Source organism: Micrasema longulum, unplaced genomic scaffold (genome assembly GCF_059751315.1).
Source record: "Micrasema longulum isolate JH-2025_06_02 unplaced genomic scaffold, ASM5975131v1 h1tg000142l, whole genome shotgun sequence".
NCBI classification, from domain to species: Eukaryota; Metazoa; Arthropoda; class Insecta; order Trichoptera; family Brachycentridae; genus Micrasema; species Micrasema longulum.
The window spans coordinates 490,740-517,466 of NW_028277348.1; the positions used below are offsets into that span (position 1 = coordinate 490,740).

Sequence of the window (26,727 nt, forward strand, 5' to 3'; positions counted from 1 at the left end):
AAAGGTGGAGATCGAACGGAACCTAGTAACTCTAGACCTTTAGCAAATTTAACTGTATTTAATAAAATATTTGAAAAATGTATTCATAAACGATTAATGGGACATATTAAAAATCTTAGTATAATATGCTTAAACCAAAATGGTTTTCAAGAAAGAAAAAAAAAGGAACTGGAACTGCTCTAGTAAATTTAATTAATTATATTCAAACAAATATGGATGCTAAAATTCCAACCACAGGAGTGATATTGGATTTTAAAAAAGCTTTTGATACGGTTCACATTGAGACCATGATAAAAAAATTAAATGATATAGGAGTAAAATCTCAAGAATACAAACTATTAAAATCATACTTAACAAATCGGAAACAGTATACCTTTGTAAATGAAAAAAAAAGTAAAATTCAAACAGTAAATTTTGGAGTCCCACAAGGATCTATTTTGGGTCCACTATTTTATATTTTATATATAATTGATTTATCACTGTATAATTTTAAAGGGAAAATTATTATGTATGCCGAAGACATTGGACTTTTCTATAAAAATCAAACAGACGTAATAACAAACAATGACATAAACGAAGACCTTACTATATTGACTAAATGGACAAACACAAACTTAATTACACTTAATGAAAAAAAATGCAATATTATCCTTTTTGAATCTAGAAAAAAATGTCACAAAGTACATGCTTACATAAATAATGAACGACTAACTGAAATTGAACATGTTAAATACTTAGGACTAACAATAGACAGACAATTGACATGGAAAATTCATATCAACAATTTAATTAGCAAAGTGGCGACTTTATCGAGTCTATTTTTTAAAATCAAAAACTTTGTTCCAATAAAGAAAAAAAAATCTATGAAGCCTATGTAAAAACTAAAATATGTTATATGCAACTACTATGGGGAACAAGAAATCAAAATGACATAAACAGACTACAAAGACAGCAAAATAAAATATTAAAGTTAGTATATGACCTTCCCTATCTAACAGCAACTAAAGAACTTTTTGAACAAACTAAACAATTAAATGTAACTGAACTCTTTAAACTAGAATCCTATAAATTTATTCATAAATTAGCCACCGATGTAATTGTAGACGAAGAATTAAAACTTAAAAAAAACTGTAGTAAACATGAACACAATACGAGAATATCAGAAAAATATCACATACAATCTTTTAAAACGAGAAAAGGACAATCGAGACTTATAAACCATGGGCTGAACTTATACAATAAACTACCAGACAAAACTAAACAAAAGACTCAGATAACCTTTACAAAAGATGTTAAAAATATTATTATTAACAGTAGACTGAATTTTAAAAGTGAAAATATTTTGTTAAATGTATGTAACCCGTAAGGGTTTATCAATGAAATTTAAATAAATAAAAAAAAAAAAAAAAAAAAACAAAATGGACATTTTATTAGGGCTGCAAGGGTACTCAATTTTTTTACGCTACTTTGCTCATCTAATGGGTAAACTTACGACAATCGGACCTCTCGGCTTAAACAACGCCGTGGTGAACATTTGACCGACATTACCTGTAAAATATAAGGGCATCAAATATTATTTAACATGACATAAAAATATCCTCTTTATGTAAAATAAAATTTGTTTAATTTTTTTAAGTTCAAAGTTTAATTACTCTTTTTAAATGAACCTTTGCCTATCTACTCTGTTGTGTCAATTAATGTTTCCGCATGTACAATAATATTTTAGAGAAATTAACAAGTGACTTTTTTATAAATATAATTATCTTACATTTGTGTTACGATAATATTTTTTACGATCTGGCAACATTACGCGTCAACTTCACGCATGCGCGCGGTAAAAGTGGAGCAAAGTGGGGGGCGACGGTTGTTTTGGCACAGTCCTATGTATTCAAATATGATTCTACATTTTGTTTCTATGCTTTTCATATTAAAAAATACATTGCCAAATTAGATTTTATCAATAATACATACAATTTTCAGGTTTACGGCTCTTATTAAGGTCATACACATATGTTTTCCGGGACGTATCGGAATATTTGTAATGTTTTAAGTCAGCTGCAAGTAAAACGATAAATTATAATAATAAAAAATTGGTGTTTATTACTCAAAAGGCAAATCATATTGATTAATGCAATTTCACACTTTTTACTGTTTAACTTTACTGGGATTCCAAGGGCACCATAAAGTCGCGTGTATTGCGTGTTGTCGACCGAAATAGGGATTCACCCAGAGCAGGGAAATAATACGCATCAACAGCAGCTCTAGAGATATGATTTGGTTAGGTTTAGTCCAAACATAGAAATAGGCTGGGTAAAAAGCCGCAAAACTGGTAGTCCGCTTGGAATATTTCAACTAACACCCTGTAGCCAGACATACCGATTTGAATTGAGTTTAGAAGGCATTGGTCACAGATTCTAATGAAGATTCCTTGTCGTGTGATGATGCTCTAATACTTAACTTGATAAGAGATTAATTTCTGTTTTTTTCTTCTTCCTCCTCAGCCTTATTCTCTCTGTTGGATAAAGGCCTCTTTCAAACGTCTCCATTCCTTCCGATCACCCGCTTTCATCATCGATGTTTTACCAGCTATAGAAGCAATGCCATCGATCCATCTTTTCTGTGGCCTTCCAACACTTCTTTTGTTAGCCTATGGTCTCCACTTTTTTACTCCATTTCTGTTTTATCCTTTGTTATTTTCCTTGTTCAATAAATATTAGGTATATATTATGTACCTTATTAAACAGTTATTGTATTTTTAACGTCTATTTCCATTTAACAAGATTCGTACAAAATAAATAAAACGGATATTTTTATATTTACATACATATCATGACATTTTCGAACCTTGATAATTTGTAAGAAAATCATAAGGATTATACAGAATTATCCAGAAATGTCGTATTTATATAATAATCTTTTAGGGTGTTCAAAAAAAAAAAAATTATTCAAATGCTTCATAACACCAATTGATTATTGTATTGCGTATAACCAGTTTCCTAAGAAGACGGTGTCAGACCAAAAATAATTTAAATAAAAAAAGATTGACGGGCAAGAATACTTACTTTTCATTACTTATCTTACTTGGAATTAATACTTACTTATCTAAATTCTTCCTCGAATTGTAAAGTAATTTCATGATTGCATCCAACGTACTTCTAGCACAACAGACGTCCAAAGAAAACAACAATATTGCGTACCTGGGAAAACATAGAGCGCCAAACCGAAGCTAACTTAGCCGAAAGGCGCGAGGGTGGCGGGCCGGAAGGGGGCTCCCCTCACGGGGGCGGATTCCCACCCGAGGAAAGCAAAAGAACAACCCCACCAGCTCCTAAAATAATAAAGCCCCGTGAGGGACGAGGCGGGGTGGGGGACGCACGGGGTAGGGGAGAGTACACAAGGCTTGAGGAATTCATATTAAGTCCGCTCATTGTTCATTTGAAATGTGCCCGATAAAACGAACGTAGGACCGCGATAGTGACTGAGGCAAATATTAAAATATATTTAATCAAAATCACTTCACACCTTGCACTTTACTAACCTTACGCAATATCGGTATGTCCGACACGAGGCGTAGTGATTATCGTTCGACTACTATGCTTGAAGCTTTAGCTCAATGCCCGGAAATATACATATATTTTAATACATGCATTCGTTTTTTTTTAAATATGTATAAATTTGACCACATAACCGAGTATCGCACGCAACTACACTGGCTCAGTATCAGGCATAGAAGATACATTCACATTCTATCACTTCTTCACGATATTTTAAATAATCCCACTTCGCCTGTTTATCTGAGAAAGCTCATCCAACCTCTTTCACAACACGGACTTTCTATTCGTTCTGGTAACGAGAGAACCCTTTTAATACCCTGTCATCGCTCTAATTTGCCTTCTCTTTCGCAGTAGTAGCCGCTCGATTGTAAATAATCTGCCCACTAATGTTAGAGACGCCCCTTCTTTATTTACATTTAAGTCAAGATTGAAATGTCACTATCTAAATATTAAAAATGTTCTTTTATCCTTATTCTTTCCTTCCCATCCCCTCTCCTCTCTTCATAGAATAGTGTTATTGTTTTTTTTTAGATATATTTATTTTCGTTAATCTTTGCTTTTAATTTTTGTATAAAATTGTAAGATTCAAATGTCCATGTATTTATAATTTTCTCAAACTGAACGGTTTGGGTAGGTAGGAAGAAATTGCCTTAAGGCAATATGCCCGCCCTTATATGTATTTATATTGTATATGTATCTACAGTGTCAAATAAATAAATAAATATAAGGAAAGGTATACGAGAATGTTGTTAGACCGGCGATTATGTATGGCTCGAATGCTGGACTATCATTAAAAGATAAAATTACGAGTCCGCGCATTCGTGGCATCCTGGGTGTCACAGTAAGTAAGTAAGTGTAAACAGTAAGCTGGAAGAGAAACAGCAGAGATGGTACGGGCAAACAAGACGGAGAACACCAGACCATACGGTAAATAAGGCAACGTCCATGGATCTTCTCCAAGAGTTATCCCGGGGAAGACCAAAGAACTTCTGGATAACTCGATGTTCTGATGATAACTCGAAGAATGACTAGACAGGTGCCACCGTTTTGTAGCAACAATTCACGGACAGTGTATACTTGTAATGCCGTATTAAATAGACTTCATGAACTCGGCAATAGTTATTCTCACGTATCTGAAATATTTAGTGTAGGGTATTGTTCCTATAGAACAAACCTTTTGAACTTTTTCAAAGATGGTGAATTGTAATTATATTTATTTATTCATTCATTTCATAATACATATATATATATTTATACATTTTTTGTTCACTTTGCCTAGCTGTGTGAAACAGTACTTATGATTTTCTTGTTGTTTTACTGTAGAATCTTTTATTATTTAAACTTTCTACTGAATATGCTGTATAATTTTTAGGTTATTTTTTTAAATATTAATCTTGTATAATTATTAGTTTAATTATTTTTTTATAGATCTAGGTATAAGGAAATTCATGTTTAAAAAAAAAAAAATATTAAGCCAAATATGTTAATATTATAAATGTTTGTAAAAGGGAGATTTGCCGTTTATGTTAATAAAATAAATTAAAATAAAATAAAACAACTCGAAATCCTGCAGAGAAATGGCCTAGATAAAAGTAACACCCAGACCCGAAGATTATACGAACAAGAGCGAGGAGAGCCGACCTCAATAGTCTACCCAGCCAATGAGTTTGGACAGCGCTAGGAAGATTAGATTTTTTTAAACAATTTTTTTAATACATAAAAAATCACAAATTACAGAATATTGTAGTTGAATTTACGGTTCACTATTTTACTCAATCTTTCAAAATGTTATTTTTACCAGTTAGTACGAAATTCCACGGTACTCATCAACCACTCGGACTCCCGACGACCGATGCGACGGCGACGTCTAAAAAGAGCGAGATCAACACTCTCTTCAGCTTAAAAATACTATCACTATTCCACAATTCTTTCAAAAGGTTATAAACCCTTTTACCGACGTAATAGAGCTGTCTGTTTACCAAAGCAGTGTTGACTCCTCTCAATATCAATCCCTATTCAAAAATCACCATCATAATTTGCCTCATTGCATCCAGTTACTTATACGGCAATACATAGGAACTTCAATTGCAGCGTACCTAAATTATTTTTATTACGTGGAAGGTACGGTAATCAGTCTTTAGCTTTATGTACTAGTTCAGGGACAATGAAAAACTGCTGTGTAGAACCACCTTTAAAACATAATGCATCACATTACATCAATTTGACATAGTCGAATTGAGCTCCAATTTTTTAAATCACTTTTTCATTTGATAAAACACGAAACATTTAAAAAATGTGTCCTCACTGGGGTTAACCCGTGCCGAGGACACTTTAAAAAAATATTCAGAATAATATTCACAAATAAAAGATAGGTTATAGATAAGTTGCTGATAATTCACGGGTTCCATATCAAAAAGTCAACTTTATTATAAATAAAAACTTAATCCTGTTTCTTTCGTGATAAAAAATACGTCTTAAAGTTGCAATTTTTTATTAAAGTGTTGACATAAGCTCAAGTATTAAGAATAAGATATAAAATTAAGAAAATCTGAGAATAATTAGATAAGAAGAACGGTATCTCACTGTTTTTGTCTATTAACGCTGCTTTGAATATTTTCTTGCAATTTTACAAGTCAGATTGTTTTTGCTGACTACCTACATTATACTATCAGCAATTGAAAAAAAAAATTCGCAAGTAAATTATAAGTACCATTTTTTGACATAAACGTACATCGAAACCGAAAGCGTTCACTCTTCCTCGGTGGGGGTGCAAATATTGAATTGACTTTAACCAACAATGACAGACACAAATACTTATATTATAAAACGAGATATCTTAATAAGATCAGTCTCCTCACGATAAAAAAACACAGCATTCCGAAACCCACTTTACAAACCTTGAAATTGTACAATGATTTGTGACAGAATATGATTTTGAATTTCATAAAGTTTAGAAGCGTAAGAAATAAAATAATTTGATTTAAACTATGCGCTTCCAAGCTTAAGCATAAAATATAGTGAGGAAGTTTAGGGGTTTTTCTATATTTGTGTATTTGTCATTTAGTCTATTTAACTAAACCAACAAATTTAAATTTTGATTTTCATATAACCTATCATTAGCGCTATGATTATTTAAAGATTTGCATTTCTGAAATTACTCCGCATGTGGCGTCAGAGGTTTTCTTCCGCTTATTCTCGGTCAGTTCTGCCGATTGGTCCGTTGACAGTAAGCAAACTAGATATCTTTTACAGCTTTCTAATTATTGGTTGATTCATACGAACTAGTGACGTTGCTCGAAGTAGGTCGTTTTTATTATTTCTTGAGTACATTTTCAAGAACCTATGCCGAACAATTTGATGCTCAATTTTTTACCGCGCGCAAGAAAACATTTTTTTTATTCAATTTCCCGTAGGGCTGAAGTTCCTGATTGTGTGTTGTTAATACACATTTTCTTTTGATATAGTATTTGGAGCATATAACCTGTGTCTAGGCGGATAAGGAAGCTAGTTACTTGTGTAAAATAGAACCAGAACCCTGGGCGACTGTTTTCGATTCGACGGCTGCTCTCAGGTAAAAATTTTGAATAAGGAAATCAAGTTGAGATACGTCCGCTTGACAATTTAGTGGTTGGCGCGATGGCCTATTTTTGAGGCCCATGGTTCGATTCTTAGCATGAGTTTAATCTTTTAAATATTGTTCTGTTCGGGTCCAGAATCTTCTACGGGATCTGCTCTAGTGTACTATATCTTCGATTTCGCACTTTTCCGTATTAAGTGATTTCTGACCCGGTCGCGCAGAGTTTTTCCGGTAATCGATCTGAGGACCCTCATCTCTGACGTCCTTACCAGGTTCTTCGTTCTAGTGGTGTCCGCTCGTGTTTCTACGGAATACATTAAGGTGGGTCTGGGTGGAATTTTTATACTTTATTGAGATTTTTCCAAAATTTGATCTTCAAGCATTCAGAACTTTATTTTTTTTCATTATTGTATATATTTTTTTATTATTTGTTGGTAGTCATAAACATTTGTGATTAAAATACGTCGGAACTTTCAAACAGGGGTTACAAAATAAGATATTACGCTTTTAAAAAAAAGGTGATGAACTAGAATAAATTATTGAAACACCAATATTATGTATCTTTTGTGGGTGATACCGTGTATGTTGGATTTGATCCGACGTTTCGGCTACCATTGCAGGAGCCATCTTCAGGGAAAACTGTGTGTTTTATAGAGAAATGTATGCGTTTATGTACTAGTAATTTGTACCGTGTCACAGTCAGCAGTAGGCACATTTCTAGTTTTGTAGGAAAGAATAATTATGTTTATGTACTAGTAATTTGTACCGTGTCGCAGTCGGCAGTAGGCACATTTCTATTCGTTTTTGTCATATGTAGTGCTGGGAACCATGTTGAATTTAATTTAAGCCCGTCGTCTTTGTTTATATTATTTGGATGTCTGTGTATTTCAATTGCCTCTTTTATTATTCGAGCACTATAATTACTAGGTTTATGTAGATTTTTTGGTTCAAAGGCGAAAAAATGTTTTGTGTCTATAAAGTGTTCCGCTATTGCGGATTTGTCTGGATGCCCAAGTTTACACGCTCTTTTGTGTTCGTCAATTCTCTTCTTTGCTGTGCGCCCTGTTTGTCCAATGTACACTTTATCACATCCTTGGCAACTTATTTTGTACACGGCTTCAGTTTCCAGAGGATTTTTATCTTTTGGGTTTACTAAATAGTTTTTTATTTTTCCCGCAGTCTTAAACGTTGTTGCAATATTTTGTTTCTTCAGCACTTTGGCTATCCTGTCAGTTACATTCTGTACATATGGCAGGTATGCAGTCCCTCTGGTAATATCTTCTTCCTTGTTCTTCTTTGTCCCTTGCGATTTAATAATGCTGTCAATTTGTTTCTTCTTATATCCATTATGCTCCAATGCATCTGAAATTTTGTTGAACTCTTCGCCCTTTTCGGAATCTTCGAAAAACGAATAGAAATGTGCCTACTGCCGGCTGCGACACAGTACAAATTACTAGTACATAAACATAATTATTATTTCCTACAAAACTAGAAATGTGCCTACTGCTGACTGTGACACGGTACAAATTACTAGTACATAAACACATACATTTCTCTATAAAACACACAGTTTTCCCTGAAGATGGCTCCTGCAATGGTAGCCGAAACGTCGGATCAAATCCAACATACACGGTATCACCCAAAAATATACATTATATTGATAACAGTGACCGTGAAAACCTTCGCACCTATTTATTGAAACACCGTTGTTTTTTTTTTTATTTCAGGTTAATTTGGATCGTAAAGTTTTTTTTTTCTTAAACGTTATATCTTGTTGTTACAGTCAAAAAAATAAAGGAAGAAATAACCACGACAATAGTGAAATTAATAAATAAACATATAGCAGACGGAAGCTTTACAGAAGTAATGAAATTAGCAAGAATAACACCAATTTACAAAGGAGGAGAAAATAACTTAGCGTCCAACTACAGACCTATTGCAAACTTAACCGTTTTAAGTAAAATATTTGAAAAAGTGCTACACAATCGATTATACCAACACCTCGAAAACCTTAATTTTATTGCAAAAGACCAACATGGTTTTGAAGGTCAAATTTTGTGAAAATCTCAATAAAGTATAAAAATTGACATATCTCACAAACTATAAAACTTTAGTTATTGAAAGTTAGATCCAATAATTAGCAGATGATCTCTTCTATTTCTTTTTGCGGGTTCAGTTTCTGTCACTTTGTATATTCTTTGTACATAACCTTAAAAATGTAAAAAAATGTTTTATTTCCCTATTTTATTTTTTTATTATGTACATACATCATATAGTATTCACCGAATTAGAAGCCGTGTTGCAAGAGGTTTTTGCAAAATTTTAATCTTGTTTGAGCGAAACCGTGTTGTTGGAGATCGTGTTATAGGGGGGGGGGGTTACCTTTACATACAATAATTTCCCCATATTCTAAGCTAGGGAACACTCAATATATATGTACAAATATTATGTATCATATAACGTCTTCGAACTATTTAACCAATTATGAATGCAAAAACTGTGAACTTTTGTTTCTGTCTTTATAATACCTTTATAAAAATTAGAAACGATAAACAAATAAAAATAGTTTGTAAGTAATAAATTGTGACCAAGTGGTAGTATCCACAAAACACATCTATTATTAATTTAAAAAAATGGATAGTACCTACAAACTTTCTCCTATTCATGACTGGTTTTAACAAGACAAGAGTTTTGATTATGATACCCGGAAAAATATTCACGATTTTTTTTAAAAAAGCTTTCTGTTAATCTTTTTTACTTGAACTCATAAGAACCAGCAAGAATAAAAACGACAGGACAATACAAATATAAGGGACGACTGACAATTATTTACATTGGATCTTTAAAAATAATGCGTGCAGCTGACATCCTAACAAACGCATTGTGCGAGACAAACTTTGCTTTAACAATAATGGACTAAAAATACGAGTTATAACGGCTAACGTGGTCTATTTACGTTTAAAATCTAAATTGACCAACATAAAAAAATACCTCTCCAATTCAATAGTATCTTAAAATTTAGTCCAAGCACTTTTACAATCAAAATATGGATTTTGTCCGCCTTGTGATTAGCGCGATTGGCTATTATGCATAAGGACCCGAGTACAATGTCCAAAAAGATCGATACGAATATTTATTTTTCAAAAAAAATTATCTTCTGTTTTCTGTTATTCTGGCACCTACGGGAGACTGGTTAACTTTCTCAGGACTATCTATAACTATATTTTATATATTGAAAAGCAGCACCATATACTGTGCTGTAAATAACCACTGAAATTGGGCCTCCTGACCAGCTGTTTAGCAAAACATATATATGCACACATTTTTAGTACAGCTCTTCACTAGGAATATTAAATTATAAATTAATGAACCTTAAAAACATGTGTTGTATCCGAAACTCGCATAATAACTTTATTTTAATATTTAGGCTATACGGGTGTTCTTTAAGCCCTGTCACATCCAAAACCACAATGATCAGTACGGGCAAGAAGACATATTAGCACATTTAAAAAAATATTTAGAACGATGAAAATTTAAATAAATAATATATTTGAAAAAACATATGGTTGCTTACTTCTGAAGGGGAGAAACGAGGGGGGCGCGGCCATACTGTTGACGGTGTATCAGACTCCCCCTCTCACTTCCTCGTTTCTACCTTGCAGAAGTAAGCAACCGTTTGTTTTTTTAAATATTTTATTTTTGTAAATTTTATTCGTTAAAATTTTATTTTAATGTGCCGATATGTCTTCTTGCTCATACTGGTCATCGTGGTTTCGGATGTGACAGGGTTTAAAGAACACCTTGTATTATAATTTAAAGTGCATAGTCCGGAGTGTATTTTGCAAATAAACCTATTTCGTGTGTTTTTTACAAAAACTAAAGGAAAATATAGAATAAATAAATAGGAGTAATTCCCAAAATCATTGCAATAAAAAAAATGCATTTCTTTGTAATAAAACATATCAGTGTAACAAAATAAGCAACTTTGTCCATAACGCTAGGACAAGCCTAAATCTTCACATTAAAGTACGCTAATTCCTTAAGAATTAACTCCGATGAAGTTACGGCCTTCCTACGAAGGACGGCAGTATTGAAATCTAGCCCTTTTTATTTCATTTTTCATGATTCACCGCTTAAAATGATTCCCGGAGTACTTTTGAGAACGCGAAATTATATTTCGATGCCTCGCTTAATGAACTTAAACAAGAGTATAACACAACTTTATTATCACATTAATACGAAACTAATATCCAACGTGCTTTCATTCCGAGTCAAGCGTCGCTTAAGACCGAGTTCATACATAGAATCACATCATGCAGTAACATTTAAAAACAAAATTTTGCGATTCCTATTTCCCTCGCACTTGTATATTATGATGATACACTTTACAACGTTGAAAACGCTAGCGAACAAAGCGCTCTTACAAGGTGAAAAGCTTTAAAAGCTCAACGCCTTTTCAAGTTTCGAGTGTCATTAGCTGAATCGTGTAAATCATCATACAGAAACCACTCGTGTCAAAGGGTTTTTGAGTAAAAACAGCAGCAAACAATTAGCTAAGAATTGGGTGGAGGTTGTGTGAAGTGATCCCAGCGTCAGCGTCACAAGGGAGAAACAAGCGTACTCGTTACGAGTGCTCGTCGAATAAATGTACCTCAGGATTTCAGGATACTTGGGGCGAAGTTTTCCGATAACTGTGCAAATAGTCAGTAAAAGACATTTCAAGGGGAAAAAAGTTGAGAAATTTTGAGTGGATATATAATATACATTTTTACTTTGTAAATTCAAAATTATGTTCAAATTAAAGTCCTACTGAAATGCGAGGATGCAATCGCGATTAACAAAGTTGATCTCGCATAATTGAAAATATACTTAATGCTTAAAGTTAATGATATTTACCATGTAATAGAGGACGAATAATTTGATTAAAATGATGACATTATATTTGGAGTCACCGTAGTTTACCTCTCGCATACAAATAGTACAACAGTGAAAATCCGTTTCCAAGCAAAATACTGTATTTGGGCCCCCTGACCTGATGTCGTGCAACAAAAATAACGCATATCATACTGTATGTAATTTTATTCTGTAGAAAACATTTTTCTTTTTAACTTTATGAGTTGTTTAGAATATTGGTAGTTTAGCAAATAAATCAGCATGTCCAAAAAAGGTCGATTAACTATTTTAAAGAAATCGGTAAATTCTCCATGTAACAAAAATGATATACATAGACACGTTGCAATTTAAGTGCCAATGATGATTATTTCATTTAACATACCCTTGCATTGAAATGCATCTATTAGTTTCGCAAAAAAATAAAATATATTTTTTACAATATAAAGCATCTTTCATCATCATCGTTCCCTTTTCGCACCTAATGGTGCATAGGGCACTGCATTGGTACTTCAATCGCAGCGTATTTTGATCATTTTGACCCGAGACCTCTTGCATGGCAGGCTAACGCTCTGACCATTACACCACCAGGCCGCCAAGCATCTTTATACGTACAATATTTAATCATTTTACAATGCATTTTAATATGTATTGACCTAACTAAAAATGTGTAGGTATGTTATGTGTTTACACAATACAAAATGGACATTTATGAGTATATTAATAAAGTTCTATAGTTTATTGTCTTGTGACCAATAACAAAACTCATCCCTCGACAGAGGGTGTATTGACATACGCAAAAGAGGGTTCAGAATAGGCGCAGTCCTGAACTATCCGCGAACAATAAAGGATAGGTTAGGGGTTCACTAGAAGGCTTGCAATCGCAACCTAATCAAGTTCTCTAACAAGCGTGTGATTACATGTAACTCAGCATTTAGACTACAAGCCACTGTATTGCGTCAAACATTATGTCATTGAAGCGCCTAAATTACTAACGACCAATGAGCGGTGAGCAGTCAATATCCAATTAGCATACAGAGTTGAGACATCTTCAATGTAACACCACTCAGCTAATGTGATTGTATCATTTCTCCACAATTAAGCTTGCCCTTAAGGGAAGGTAAATAATAATTAGGTAGCTATCGAGCCATGATCGCCAAAATATCGTAACCGACAAAAACAATACCTTACAAGAGAACACTTCCTTCTCTTTGTTACAAGGAATACGATTTGAGAATCAAACTCTGTTTCGACTGTTTATTTTATTGATATCAACGATTATAATAGCAAGAGAACAACCTAGGACTAACAGAAAAAGAAACAGTTTTTTGAATACAGCAATAAATTTTTACAATTCAGGTTCTAGTGATCTAAAAAATATACAAAACATGTACGTACTTAAAAAACACCTAAAAAAACAGTTCTTACAGCCCGTGTGACGAGTGATATGTGATGTTATTTTATTGAATTTTTATTTAAACTATTGTGTTATTAATTATAATATCCCCTCATACCAGCACTTTTGCTGATTGGGAATATTTCGTACTAATAAAATATGTCATACAAAGTAATATGTAAAGTTTAAAAACCTTGTATTTTGTCATAAACAAATAAAAATTATAATAGTGAAAATACGTACATACTCATTGTTTTATTCCACTTTAATTTATAGTTTTTGCCTTTGACCGGATTTCGTCTTGACAAAACAATTTTTATGTCATTTACAAGTGCAAGCACGGATTGCAAATCATGGGATTAAAAAAGTATAAATTAAAATAATTTAAGTATACAGTAATAACAATTGAAAGAATTTAAATATCGTTTGAATATATAAAATGTATGATTTTATGAAGTTTTACAATAAAAATGTTTTCGAATTATACGTGGTTTACCTAAGATAATTTTACGAATTTTGTAAAGAAACAAGAGATCAACATCAGAATAAAACGTAGTAAAATTTATTGTTTCGGGGGCGTGTTTTTTTTATTTTACATCCACGGCTCGAAGACCTTTTAGACAATTAAAGCTACATAAATGATGGAGATGAAAAACACTTTTCTAAATAAATATTAGCCAATTTATTTATTTTTTCTTTTAAATTACATTTGTATACACATTCACTAATATATGGCGTTTAAGGATGTACCCGTGTTAAGCCATAATAATTACGACAAAATATAAAACTAATTAATAATTACATTTGATACAGCATAAAAATTTTAAAAAATAAAAACCAAATACAAGAAATAACATTAAATACTTATATTATATGATACAATATTCGAAAAAAAAAACTTGACAAATTGACAAACGTAAAATAAAGCGAAACATTAAAATATATAAAGTGGAAATAAAGGTAAGTTTAAGGAAGGGAGGAAAGCAAAAAGGGATAAAATAAATTATTTAATTTGATTAATTAATTAAATAGTTAATCATAATAAATATCGAGTTGAAATCTTTATTGCGTGTGAATTGTTATTACTACGTGTTTCTTCTTCGTCTTATGGTGCCAAATCACGATGGAGGTTGGCTATAAAGATGGCATTTTTTATTTTATCCGCAGCCGCTATGAGTGAGGATCAGAAGCTTCAGCATATCCAATCTCGCTAGTTTTTAAGCCAGGAGATGGATCTTTTTCTTACACTGCTGTATGTTTTTATAGGCATTTTATATTTGGATTGTACATGCTGCAACTTAAAAACAAAAAAAAACAATAGAGTTAAAACTTGATAATAAATAGAATACACCTCACCTGGCTATACAACGTCCTTCATTATTACCTGGACACGTCACTCATTAGCAACATACACTTAGAGGCTATTTAATAGACGACTACGTTATCCTGACATCTTCAGAGTTGAGCTCATTTCCTCGAATACACGATATCATAATCCCTTATCTTCAATATGCAGGAAGTACAATACGGTTAACAATGCGAGGTATGGATATTTTTGGTAATTCACTAAGATGGAGAATTATAAAAATAATTTATAATCTATCGGTCTGTTTTCATAATTTACCTACTATAATCAAGCCATTTTTTCCTGGGCTTTTATTGCTTTTTTTACTGAAGATTTTTTTTTCTTGGATTTTCTTAGAATAAAATAGTTCCTTAAGCTTTTGTGTTTTTTTAAACTGAATTAATGTTAAACACATTGTATGCTGTAAACCAAAGGTGACGGGTATAATATGCAGCGGGTAAAATACCCCAAGGGCTGTAAAAAAAGGCAAACGTGTTTAATAAATTGTGAGCCGGTTCTAAGATATACGTTTTTAAGATGATTTTGCCACTGTTGCCTGAAAATGAATTTTTTGTGATAAAAAATACTAAATTGATTTTTTTTCCCTAATTTGTTGAATATTAAGCAGATTATTTTTACTTAACCGCACCCTAAATTCTTGTATTATTAAGTATTAAAAAACTTCAGAAGTTGTTACCTTTTTAGTTATTCGCATGCTTATTTATTCTTCAAGTTTCTGAAATACCACGTGGGTCTTTACACCTGATCTTTTCAAAAATGTAAGTGTCGGCGTCTCCTATACACCGTTGAGGAAACACTATTATTCAATAAAAAATATGAATTTCATAATACTTTAATATAACGTACTTAATATTCCACTCATAAAGAAAAAAAAGTTTATCCCAAAAACAAATTTTCAGACAGTGGCGAAATCAACTAAAAAAACCCTTAAAAAAATATATCACAGAAACGGCTCACAATTTACTTAACACATTTGCCCTTTTTTACGAGCCTCCTTTAGAGCGTTCTACTCTCTGCAGTTTTACATCGACTATTTAGCCACATGTATATCTTATATATAATCTACATTTGTATATATGTCCAGTTGTCTGTTATTGTTCATTATTAAAATAAATATTAAAAATGCTAACTAAACGGGCTAACCATTATACCGCGAAAAGCGGGTAAAGTTGCGGACTTTGGACCAAAGATAGGTTCAATGTTCGCTCTTCGTTCTACCACAACTGTAATATTATTTTTTCAACTGCATAAACTCAAAATTTTTATTCAAAGAGTCGAATTAGGTTTTATTTAATATTAAACTATTACACAGTGGATATTAGTAAATTAACGAGTCCAGTTATAAATTGACATATTACTAAACACCGTTTTTGCAATAAAAACAGATTGTAAATCCATAATTATATCAAACATTTTTTGTAAAATAATAAAACAGAGATCTGCATATCTATTTTGTATACAAGTATATCCATAAATCTGAAAATGAAATCGGAATATAGCACCAGTGCCAAAGTACCTGTCATGAAAACCCAATTTTTGAACTGGATAAACCTCTCGATTTGCATGTTATTAACTACTATAAATTGATGTTCCGTTCAATTTGAAATGACTAAAATTATGCGCATATTTAGCGCAGTCTCTGTTGCATTACTTTAAAATTGTATTTTAAATATTTTATTTTATTTAATACTACACTTTAATTTTGTTGGTTAGGGAAGAGAATCGATTGTGGCTGGAGCCGAGAACAGAATCAAGTAATTAAGACATATTAAATATTCACTTTTAATCAAGGCCTATCGCTTCTCTTCTCCTAGAAGAAAACTTTGTCCGTTTCTCGATATGACACACTATTACTCAGCTATTCCCTTTTTGTTCTAGGAGCCAAACTCTAGAATCAAGTGAAAAATCCACATTCTCTGATAATCTTTAAGAAACATTTCTTTATTATATAAAACATTTAAGTTTGTAAGTGAAAATTCTTGATGGAAGTTCATTGTAATTTATTATATAAATAAAACACGAGTGATACTTTATTTAATTTAATTTAATTCATATTGCACCCAAAGGCCATAAACTTGACAAATTAGAAATTCTCGAAATTAATAGATTCAAAAATAAACCCGACGTAGAATTACTTAATGAACAGATAACACATGTGCATTCTCCATTACTTTATCCATTGTAATATAATTTTACTAATGACTTTTTACCCCTTGTTTTTCAGAAATCATTACAAAACCACACTCACGAAGGATGGGACACCAACAATAAAATAAAATACTTAAACTCATTAAAATAACATTATATCCATTCATTTGTTTACCCATAGAAAATTTGTCGATAATGATCCTTAAGATAAAAATAACTTTATTTAATTTACTTACATATAACTTTGAATTATGTATCCTTACCTCTGTTCTGTATAAATACATTTAACTTTTTAATAAATATACCAGTCTCGAAGATGTCGCGAAAGCGATGAAACCGGTCACTGGATATTCCAAATTTGTCTTTATTATATATTTAATTAACTTTCAACCATATCAGGTACAGGTACAGGTCCGATCGCTGGTTTCCAGATTAAGAAAACTGTGTTATATATTCTGCTCGTTTAGGAACATCTTGGTCGTTGCACTCAAAAACTGTGATTTTAGTTTGTTTCAGTCAGTGGCCACCTACGGTCTAGCGGGTTGGGGAGTTATTAGTAAATTACATCGCTGTCATTTGATGTTTGATATCCCTCCCTGATTTATTGAAGGTGATTTCATTATATGTATGCGTCTAAGTTAATCTACTATATTTTACTGTCATATTTTTCGAACGATACCTCAATTTAACATACTTATAAACAGAATACAAAACACTGGTGCAATGAATATGCCTTATACATATTCTGATATATTTATTAATCATTTAGTTTCATTACCCAACTCCAAAAAAATACGAATAGATTAGAATGGGGAGGCACTAATAAAACAAAACTAAAACCTTTCGAATCTGCTCAAAAATCGAACGATACAATATTTTTTAAAAGCGCTTCGGGTACCCCAGCGTAAAGTTGTTTGAGGAATACAAGATCTTAGATATACAGCAATTATATATTTTTAGAATAATAATGTTTGTGAAAGCAAATTATTCTGCCAAATCCCAAAGACACACTCCCACACTACCAGAAGTCAAACGAGAGGATGGGTCATTGGGTTTACCACAAACTCTGAATTCGAGCAAAGAAATTTCAGGTTTCTGGGCCCCAAAATGTTCAATATATTACCCGAACATTTCAAAACCATGAGCCGGATTCAATTAAATAAATTTTTAATAAAAAAGGTTACTGGGTTTAGGTAGAGAAACATTGGAAAAATTACTAAAACACATTCTTAAATAATAAATAGTGTAATTATTTTTTTAAGCTATTTATATATATACGTAATAAGGGTTAGTTTTTCGTTTTATCTCTTTATGTGGCTTAGAGTCCTCGTCGTGGGCAAATACTCGTGCCATAATCAAGGGAGAAAATAAGGGAATACGTGTGAATGAGGAAAAATCAGACTCAGCTCATGCCCAACGCGAATTAAGTCATTCTTTAACCGCCAGCCGGGTTTTGCGTGAACTTGACATTTAATTCGAAAGTGAAAGAAAAATGACTAATTGTGTCGTGAAAGCGTGCAGAAACTGATTGGATAAAAGGTAAAAGCCTTTTCATTTATAAGTAAGTACCTACGTACTTGTTTATGATTTAATTCCAAAACTAAAAGTTATTAATATTCAAATATTAAATTTAAGTAGGTACCTAGGTACCTGTTTAGGGTTATGAAACTCTGCTTTTCTACTATGAGGGGTGTTCTTTAGGTAGGAATTAGATTTTCAAAAATGCATTGAATGTCATTTAATATTATTTGAGCATTACTAAAAATCCATTATAAATAAGTTAATATGTAGAAATTAAGAAATCGTAAGGAAATTAATCAATTCAGTATCCATTAAAAATAATTCATGTTTGTAAACGTTGAAATACAAAATTTTTAAATATTAAAAAAAAACTCCGATTTTTTTGGAATATGCATTTCAGTCGAATGCAACCCTGGAAGTTCGATGAAAAACACATATTCGCCCCTAAATTTTGTACAATATCATATTTTAATCATTATTTCTTTTTATCATTACTGAAAATCCATTAAAAAGCAATAAATGGTTAGAAATTTCAAGGAGTTTAAGCAACATTTTTTTCATACAAAAAACAACATATTTCTTTTTTTTTTTGTAAATTATACATTCTCGTCAAATGCAATATATATATATAAATATATGTTTATGGTGCGGCTTCAGATCTTATTGACTAACATTCTAAATATAACTTATTATATTTTTATGAAAGCAAAGGCTTAAAGTATTATGTTTTGGGTACTTGACGCGAGTAGTGAGTCGGGCTTGTAGAATATTCAAGAATATTATCATTTTATACTTAAGATATTAATTTATTAAACCCAACAATTATACATGAAAAAAAAACGGTAGCACTTAAGTTATTTGTGGTTTTCAATTGCAAAAAAAAAATAAAACGACAATATTAAATAAATACGACCAAGATGTTTTCCAAAAGCATTCTTTTTGACAATTTAAACTTCGTTCGAATGATAAAATATACACGACGAAGCATTAAATAATTAGACTCACCTCAGCCAATGTCTCTTCGTAACAGTAGTATGACAGCAAACGGCGTCGTATTGGTCGGCGATCCAAACTATAAGGATGATGTAGAAAGCTGTCGTCGTGTCGTTAAAGAACTCGGACATAATGGCCTCCATACCTTTAATGAAAAAAAAAACAGAATAATTAGTGTTACATAAAAACAAAATCTTCTTTTCATATAAGGATTTTAATTTAACAAAATACAGTTTTATTTTAATTTTATCGAGTTTATTACAAAGATAATCAGTTACTTAAAACACTTAAAATTGAAATAAAATAAAAACCTTGGCAAGAATTACAAAAAAAACAGTACCTATGTTACGTAATATGTTAAAGTCGAATGTTTAGTTACCGAACCTATCCTGGGCCCCGATTACAATGGGAAGTAAACATTTATCATCAATTTTATCTACAAAGTAAATTAAGTTTTCTGTATAAAAAGCAGAATATGCATACAATTTTTTCTTCTAAACATGTTCAATTATAGGTTTCCGACGAAAATACTTAAATGTTCGTGCAAATATACTCATTTTCGTACACAAATATCGGTTTTTCTTTATAAACAGTCGAAGATAACTCTGTTAACTTCCAATTGTAATCGGGGCCCTACATTCATTCAAATACTAGGTATAATTTTTATATGTAAAATTCGAGTTCGACTTTAGTTTGCCGTAAAAATATAATTATTTATTTAATCGACGGTTTATGCCTGTAATAAAATAATATTAATACAGCACTTTATAAACAAAATAACAAAAAATAAATAAACGTATCAAAACAGTAAGAAACATAGAAAAAAAAACCATTTTAACTCATACCCCTTTACTATAACTATACGAGGCAAAATGACACAACATTATAATAAAAAGTTCCGGAATTATAGAGGCAATGTTTCATAATGTATTATTATATATCGTACAAGTGTAATTAACGCCAGAGAGAGTACTACACACAGTTGATAATTATAATTCGGAAATATGTATAATGATTAAAAGGTATTATATTGTCTATTTTGCAACATTAACAAGAATTACTAAAAATATTAAATATTTCAATTATTTAGAATTTTGAAAACGTTTTTACTAAAAAATATTTTTAAAATTAGAAAATTTTAAGGATGGAAGCTCTTTTAGATGTACAAACCTAATATAACGACAGTATTATATCGGTAAATCCGAGAGCGAAATGTTTTGTTTCTATGAATTGAAATAAAGAGAATGTTACTTTTTTTTAAAAAGGAATAACCCGCTAAGCCTCAATTCTAGAGACTTGTCAGCAGGTGGGAAAGAAAGGATATGGAAGGAAGTTCCTAATAATACACCACACACCTATAAAAGTTGAATCAGACCGAAACCAGAAAAAATGTTGGAAAGGCCGATATTGTTTTGTCCCAGGACTCAACTATTGTCCACGTGTAAACAGCACTTAGTAGGATAAAACGTTGTCCTAATACATCGCCACCGAGATAGACGAGCAGGCTATCTCCGCAGAACGATGATTGCCTCCACCGTCGCACGTGGCCTCTAGCGACTGCAGTGTCCTCGTGTAAACACGCACGGACAGGACCTTGTGAGAATAGCGATTTGCTTGACGTGAACGTGTCGCTTCCAAATTTTTTTTTTGCCGAAAATGGCGGCAGAAAGCAATCCTTTTTTAGTATTCAGTTCGTCCTTTCACAATTCCAATACATCTTGGTATAAAATGATTCATATTTTTCGTGAATACGCTCGTAATAAACGCCGTCGTTAAATTCATTTTCGCAGCGTTCTGTCCTGCGCGGTCGAGGCTGTTTACGAAGCTGGGACATGACACTATTGTCATATCTTAAGCCACCAGCCTGGAAAAAAATCGAGCATTAAATATTTTCCTACATCTTCTCATGGCTGTCAAGGTACACACAAGTATGTTGTAGGACAAAACGAATTCAATACATGTGGTTATTTATGCATATTCACGTGTTTGCATCCTTAAACACGTGATGGCGAAATGCTCAATATTGGCCAGTCTTCGGCCGCCTATAATTCGATTTGCATTTTAATGAGCTTATACCGTGATACAATAAGCGCATAAACGGACCCACGAATAGGACACTGCCTCATCATCATGCGTAAGCCCAGTCCCTAAATATAAAATCGCTGCAGACAGGCGACGTCAATGAGATAAAAGACGCAAATCATCCGTTTTTCAACTCTGCAATAGGAAGAGAAGCATCGTGACATTTCCATCGGGTGCCAATTTTGATGATGGATGCGACAAATCGCAATCTCGGGTTTTAACTAATGGATACGGGGTATTCAAACAGGGGAATGTATGACCAAATAATCCCTTGTCGAGTGTAGTAGCTACCTTTACAGCAGGTGAGGGTGATCGGTCATCAATCCAGACATAATAATAGTTTATTACTGGTTACGTATAAATTTAGGCTATTAAAACATTCGTAATAAAACAATCTAAATAATACATTTTTTTAAATAAATGTTTAAATTACTTACCAACAAGAAACAAAAATACGTCAAAATATTAAAGAAGAAATATCTGTAAAAAATTTCCGATAGTGACGTTACTTTTATAAAAATAAATTATGACGAAAATAAAATATTTATGCATGTTGCGAAAGATTTTAACAAATTGTTACATATAATTTATTTCATAAAATTAATCATTTCAACAGTTACTTTTTAATTTTCCGTGTTCAATAATTTAACGATGCGTTTAATTTGTGTTTAATTACAAAATAAATTTAATATACAGACTGGTTTCAAAACACGATACTTTCTTTGTAAAGGTTTAAAAATAAAAAATAATAATTAAGCCTTGACAAAGGAACCAACGTGTTCTGAAACCTGTCGGCATATTAAATTTATTCAGTGATTTTTTTACACACATTAAATATACGAGGGCTGTGCGATAATTTTCTAGAATGACACATAGATGGCGTTGATAAGTCCGCGATTTTTTTTTTCACTTCGTAGAACTTTCATATGAACACATGCGAAATTTCATTTAGCTGTGTCAATTTATTATATGTTTACAATCAGGTATTGTCGCCGTTTTTACTATGGGAAAAATCAAATATCGCGCAGTGATTGAATTCTTATTTTTGGAAGGTGTAAATAGAAAACAAATTCATGAACGACTATTAGAAGTATATAAAGACTCTTCATCTTCACTTGCAACAGTATACAACTGGGTGGCTGAATTTAAACGTGGTCGTACAAGCCTTGAAGATGATCCAGACACTGGACGTCCAAAAACTGTCAACACCAGAAATCATTCGAAAAGTTCATGATATGGTGTTAAATAATCGACGATTAAAAGTGCGTGAAGTAGCTGAGACCCTAGCCATCTCAAGAGACCGGGTGGGTTATATTTTACATGAAAAATTAAAGATGAAAAAGCTTTGTGCAAGATGGGTGGGGCATTTGCTATCTATTGATCAAAACGCATTCGAATGGTTGCTTCTCAAGCTAGTTTGGATCGTATTAAGCGTAATAAATTTTGAACGTCGTTTTGTGACTGTTGATTAAACTTGGGTGTACTACTACACACCAGAACGAAAAGAACAGTCAAACTTATGGATTGAAGCTGGTGGAAGGGCACCAAAGAGAGCAAAGACGGTTTTATCAGCAGGAAAGGTTAAAGCAACAGCTTTTTGGGATTACAAAATAATTTTGTTGATCGATTATCGGCAGGAAGGTAAAACAATAAATTCTGAATACAAGCCTTTTAAATCAACAGGATGAAAAAACACGTGAGGTTAGACCAAGGTTAGCGAAGACAAAATCATTTTCCATCAAGACAACGCACCTGCTTACAAAAGCGTTTTAACAATGGCTAAAATCAATGAAACGAATTGTTTGTCCATCCACCGTATTCGCCAGATTCGGCCCCCAGTGATTATTATCTATTTCCAAACCTTTTGCTGGAAAACGTTTTACATCGAATGAAGAAGTCATTGCAGCCATGGATGAGTATTTTGGAGATAAGCCGGAATCGTTTTATAACGATGGAATAGAATTATTGGAAAAACGTTGGACAAAGTGCATAGAAGTTAAGGGAGATTATGTTGAAAAATAAAACTAATTCCATGCCAAAAATAATTGTTTTTCATTATTATTCGAAAAAATTATCGGACTGCCCTCGTATAGGTTAATTAAAATTTATTTCATATAATAAAACTGCGGTCCAAAGAAATACTGAATTACAATTCGGCAAAATAAAAACATCGATAAACTTTGTATCGCGGGAATTATAGGGCAACAATTTAGTAACAGTAATTGAATATCGAATTTCAAATAGTTTACAATAATGATTACTCGACTTATTTCCGGTTCGCTTTTAATGATTCCATGGACATTCAACAATAAATAACGTTAAAAATAATTATCCTTAAATCTGAACTGCGTTGGAATTTTGACAAACGGTACCCGCTGGTCGCAGCACAATATAACACCAGAGGCGGATTTAATGGCGGTAATTAAGTTGTAACAAGAGCGGTCTACCATACCACGGAACCAGGAGCCAGGGTACTATGGGCTATAGGGTATCGGAGACCCGCCATGGGATGGAATGGGACGGGGGTGGCCTTCGTTTCACATTATACGCGCGATATGTGAGAAGACACGATTTACATAAATAAAACTACATATTCATATTCTGAGTACGCCCAAATTAAAAAACAAATCATATTCATGGAGTTTTCTGTGAGATTATCGAATGTAATAACAAAGTTAGTTATTATTATTTATTTATTTGATATTTTCCATTCAACATTTAAATTAAATTCTACTTTTCAAACAACATTAAAAAATTACACTTCATCACGTTACCATTTTTTATTCACCATATTGATGAATAAAGATTTAATAATAAAAATTAGTTAGTGCAAAACAACACAACCACTGAACCACAAATCAACCAACGCAGCAGTAAATTTTTCTATCATACCAAGAACATTTAAACAAATTAACCATATTACAAAACAAATTTCCAAGAATATTGTAGAAAAAAAAAACAGATACACAAGGGTAAAGCTAACCTACCTCTTAAAGTTTCAAGAGGTTGTGAAATAATCTACCCACTAATGTTAGAGACGCCCCTTCTTTATTTACATTTAAATCAAGATTGTAATGTCACTATCTAAATAGTTGAGTTGTTCCTTTCTACTTCTTCTTTCCTTCCCATCTGCTCTTCTTTGTTCATAGTATAGTGTTGATTTTTTGAGATTTTTTTTAGTTAATTTTTGTTTTTAATTTTGTATAAAATTGTAAGATAAGGTATAGTTACTTAAAATATGTACATGTACTTGTAATTTTTTAAAACTGAACGATTTGGGTAGGTAGGAAGAAATTGCCTTAAGGCAATATGCCCGCCCTTATATGTATATTTATTGAATATGTATATGAGGTGTAAAATAAATAAATAAAGCTTACACACACATTTTTTTAAAAACTGATATTGATTTTTTTTCTTCTGTTATTTCTAATGGTATTTATTTCCTTATAGGGTCAAAGCACCAATGAATGACCGTTTGAGGTTCAGCTTGTAGTGAAATCCACAATTAAGGTATAAATTTCATTATTTAAGCGTGCAAAAAAAAAGAAAACAATAAAAAACACATTAATTTTTCTAAGTACATTGAATTTTTTATTGAAATACGAGTATTATAATACAATATTTTGAGTTTGTCCAAATTTTTGTAGACAAGGACTTGATTCAACTCCCCGGGGAGCTGTTTATATTAACATATTACAACAGAGATGAAGAACATTTCAGAGAAGGTAATGTAGAACTCCTGGCATCTACAGGGAATACATCTACATGAAAGAATTGAAGGAATATAGATGTTCAAATATAGGCATAATGGTGAATGTTACACAGCGTGTAAAGTGGCCACTTAAACCAGCCATTGACAGGTCATGAGCCCTGGATATGCCTGGACTTCTATATTACCTTCTCTGAAATGTTCTTCATCTCTGTTGTAATATGTTAATAAATATTCCTCTAAAAAAATAGCAGAATCACCAGTGAATGACTACTACTACCCCAGTAAAAATAATACTCAGATTTAGTTACACCATATAAAACACCGTACCACATTAGAATATGGATATATTAAAAGAATTGCATAAGAAATAGCATAAAATAAAACAATTACCACACCTTTCCTTATAAAAACACTATCAATCTCAGAACAATAACGGGAAGAGGCACTATTATCTTTTGACAACTTAGTTCAAAACTGATAGATTTGTTTCTTACCAAAAGATGTGTCCGCCTACTGCTTTTGTCATAGTTTCTAGGGTTAAAGTTTTTTGACTGGACACATGTAGCAATTCTTATTATATTGTGTTTTATTAACCAATGGTCATTTACTGGGAAATAGTCATTTACTGGTGCTTTGACCCTAATAAAAACGTATAGCCGGCTGTAGCAACGAGTTCTACGTCTGTAAGAATTTATTATAGAAAACAACTTTTATAACGTCTTATCCTTTCTGCCTACCCCTACAGCGAAACAGCGTGATGGTTTGTTGTTGTTACACACCATCATCATCATTCCCTTTCCGCACATAATGGTGCATAGGGCTTTGCATTGGTACACCAATGGCCGTGTATCGTGATTGTTACATGAAGCTAAGATTATCAGTCTTACGTTTCAGGCACCAGTCCAGGGACTATAAAATGTCGTTGTTACACAGTTTACAAAAAATAAGTTTTCAAAGACGGCGAACATTATATTTTAACGGATTTAAATCAAATTTTTACAGCATATTTTAAGCTTGAATAACATAAATACTATTGCGTAATAGAAAGATTTTTGTTTTTTACCAAATTTTGGCGCTTTTATTCTTAAAATCTAAAAGTATAGGCCGCCATTCTGCACAATAAATATAAAAAAAACCTTGATTAAGACCTAGATAAATGATGCAATATTTTTTATTTTATTGATTTGAGATAAACTACTAAGATGTACTGATGGTCAGAGAAGAGTCGACAATTGAGTTGACCACTTTGTCCAGAATCAATATTCAATTTACATTTATTAAGTATAGAGACACAGTTTATAGTGACACAATCATGAATGACTCATGCCACAATAGGGAAAAATCCCATTTTTTCAACATTTTAAAAGTAGTAATAAACAAACAAACGAACAAACCAACCAACGAACAAACAAACAAACCATCACGCCGTTTCCCCGTAGGAGTAGAAAGAATAGAACATGAAAGTCTATATTTGCATACAGACCTCGC

General features: G+C 32.2%; 1 protein-coding gene across 1 annotated transcript in view; it reads right to left on the bottom strand.

Moving 5' to 3' along the window:
• The window catches only part of LOC148284167 (membralin-like), a 382,657-nt gene that overhangs the window by 143,492 nt on the left and 212,438 nt on the right, over positions 1 to 26,727 (bottom strand). The window contains exon 9 of the mRNA XM_088242544.1: positions 19,458 to 19,590. Within this exon, the coding sequence (XP_088098670.1) occupies positions 19,458 to 19,590 (133 nt within the window). The remainder of the gene's footprint in view (positions 1 to 19,457; positions 19,591 to 26,727) is intronic.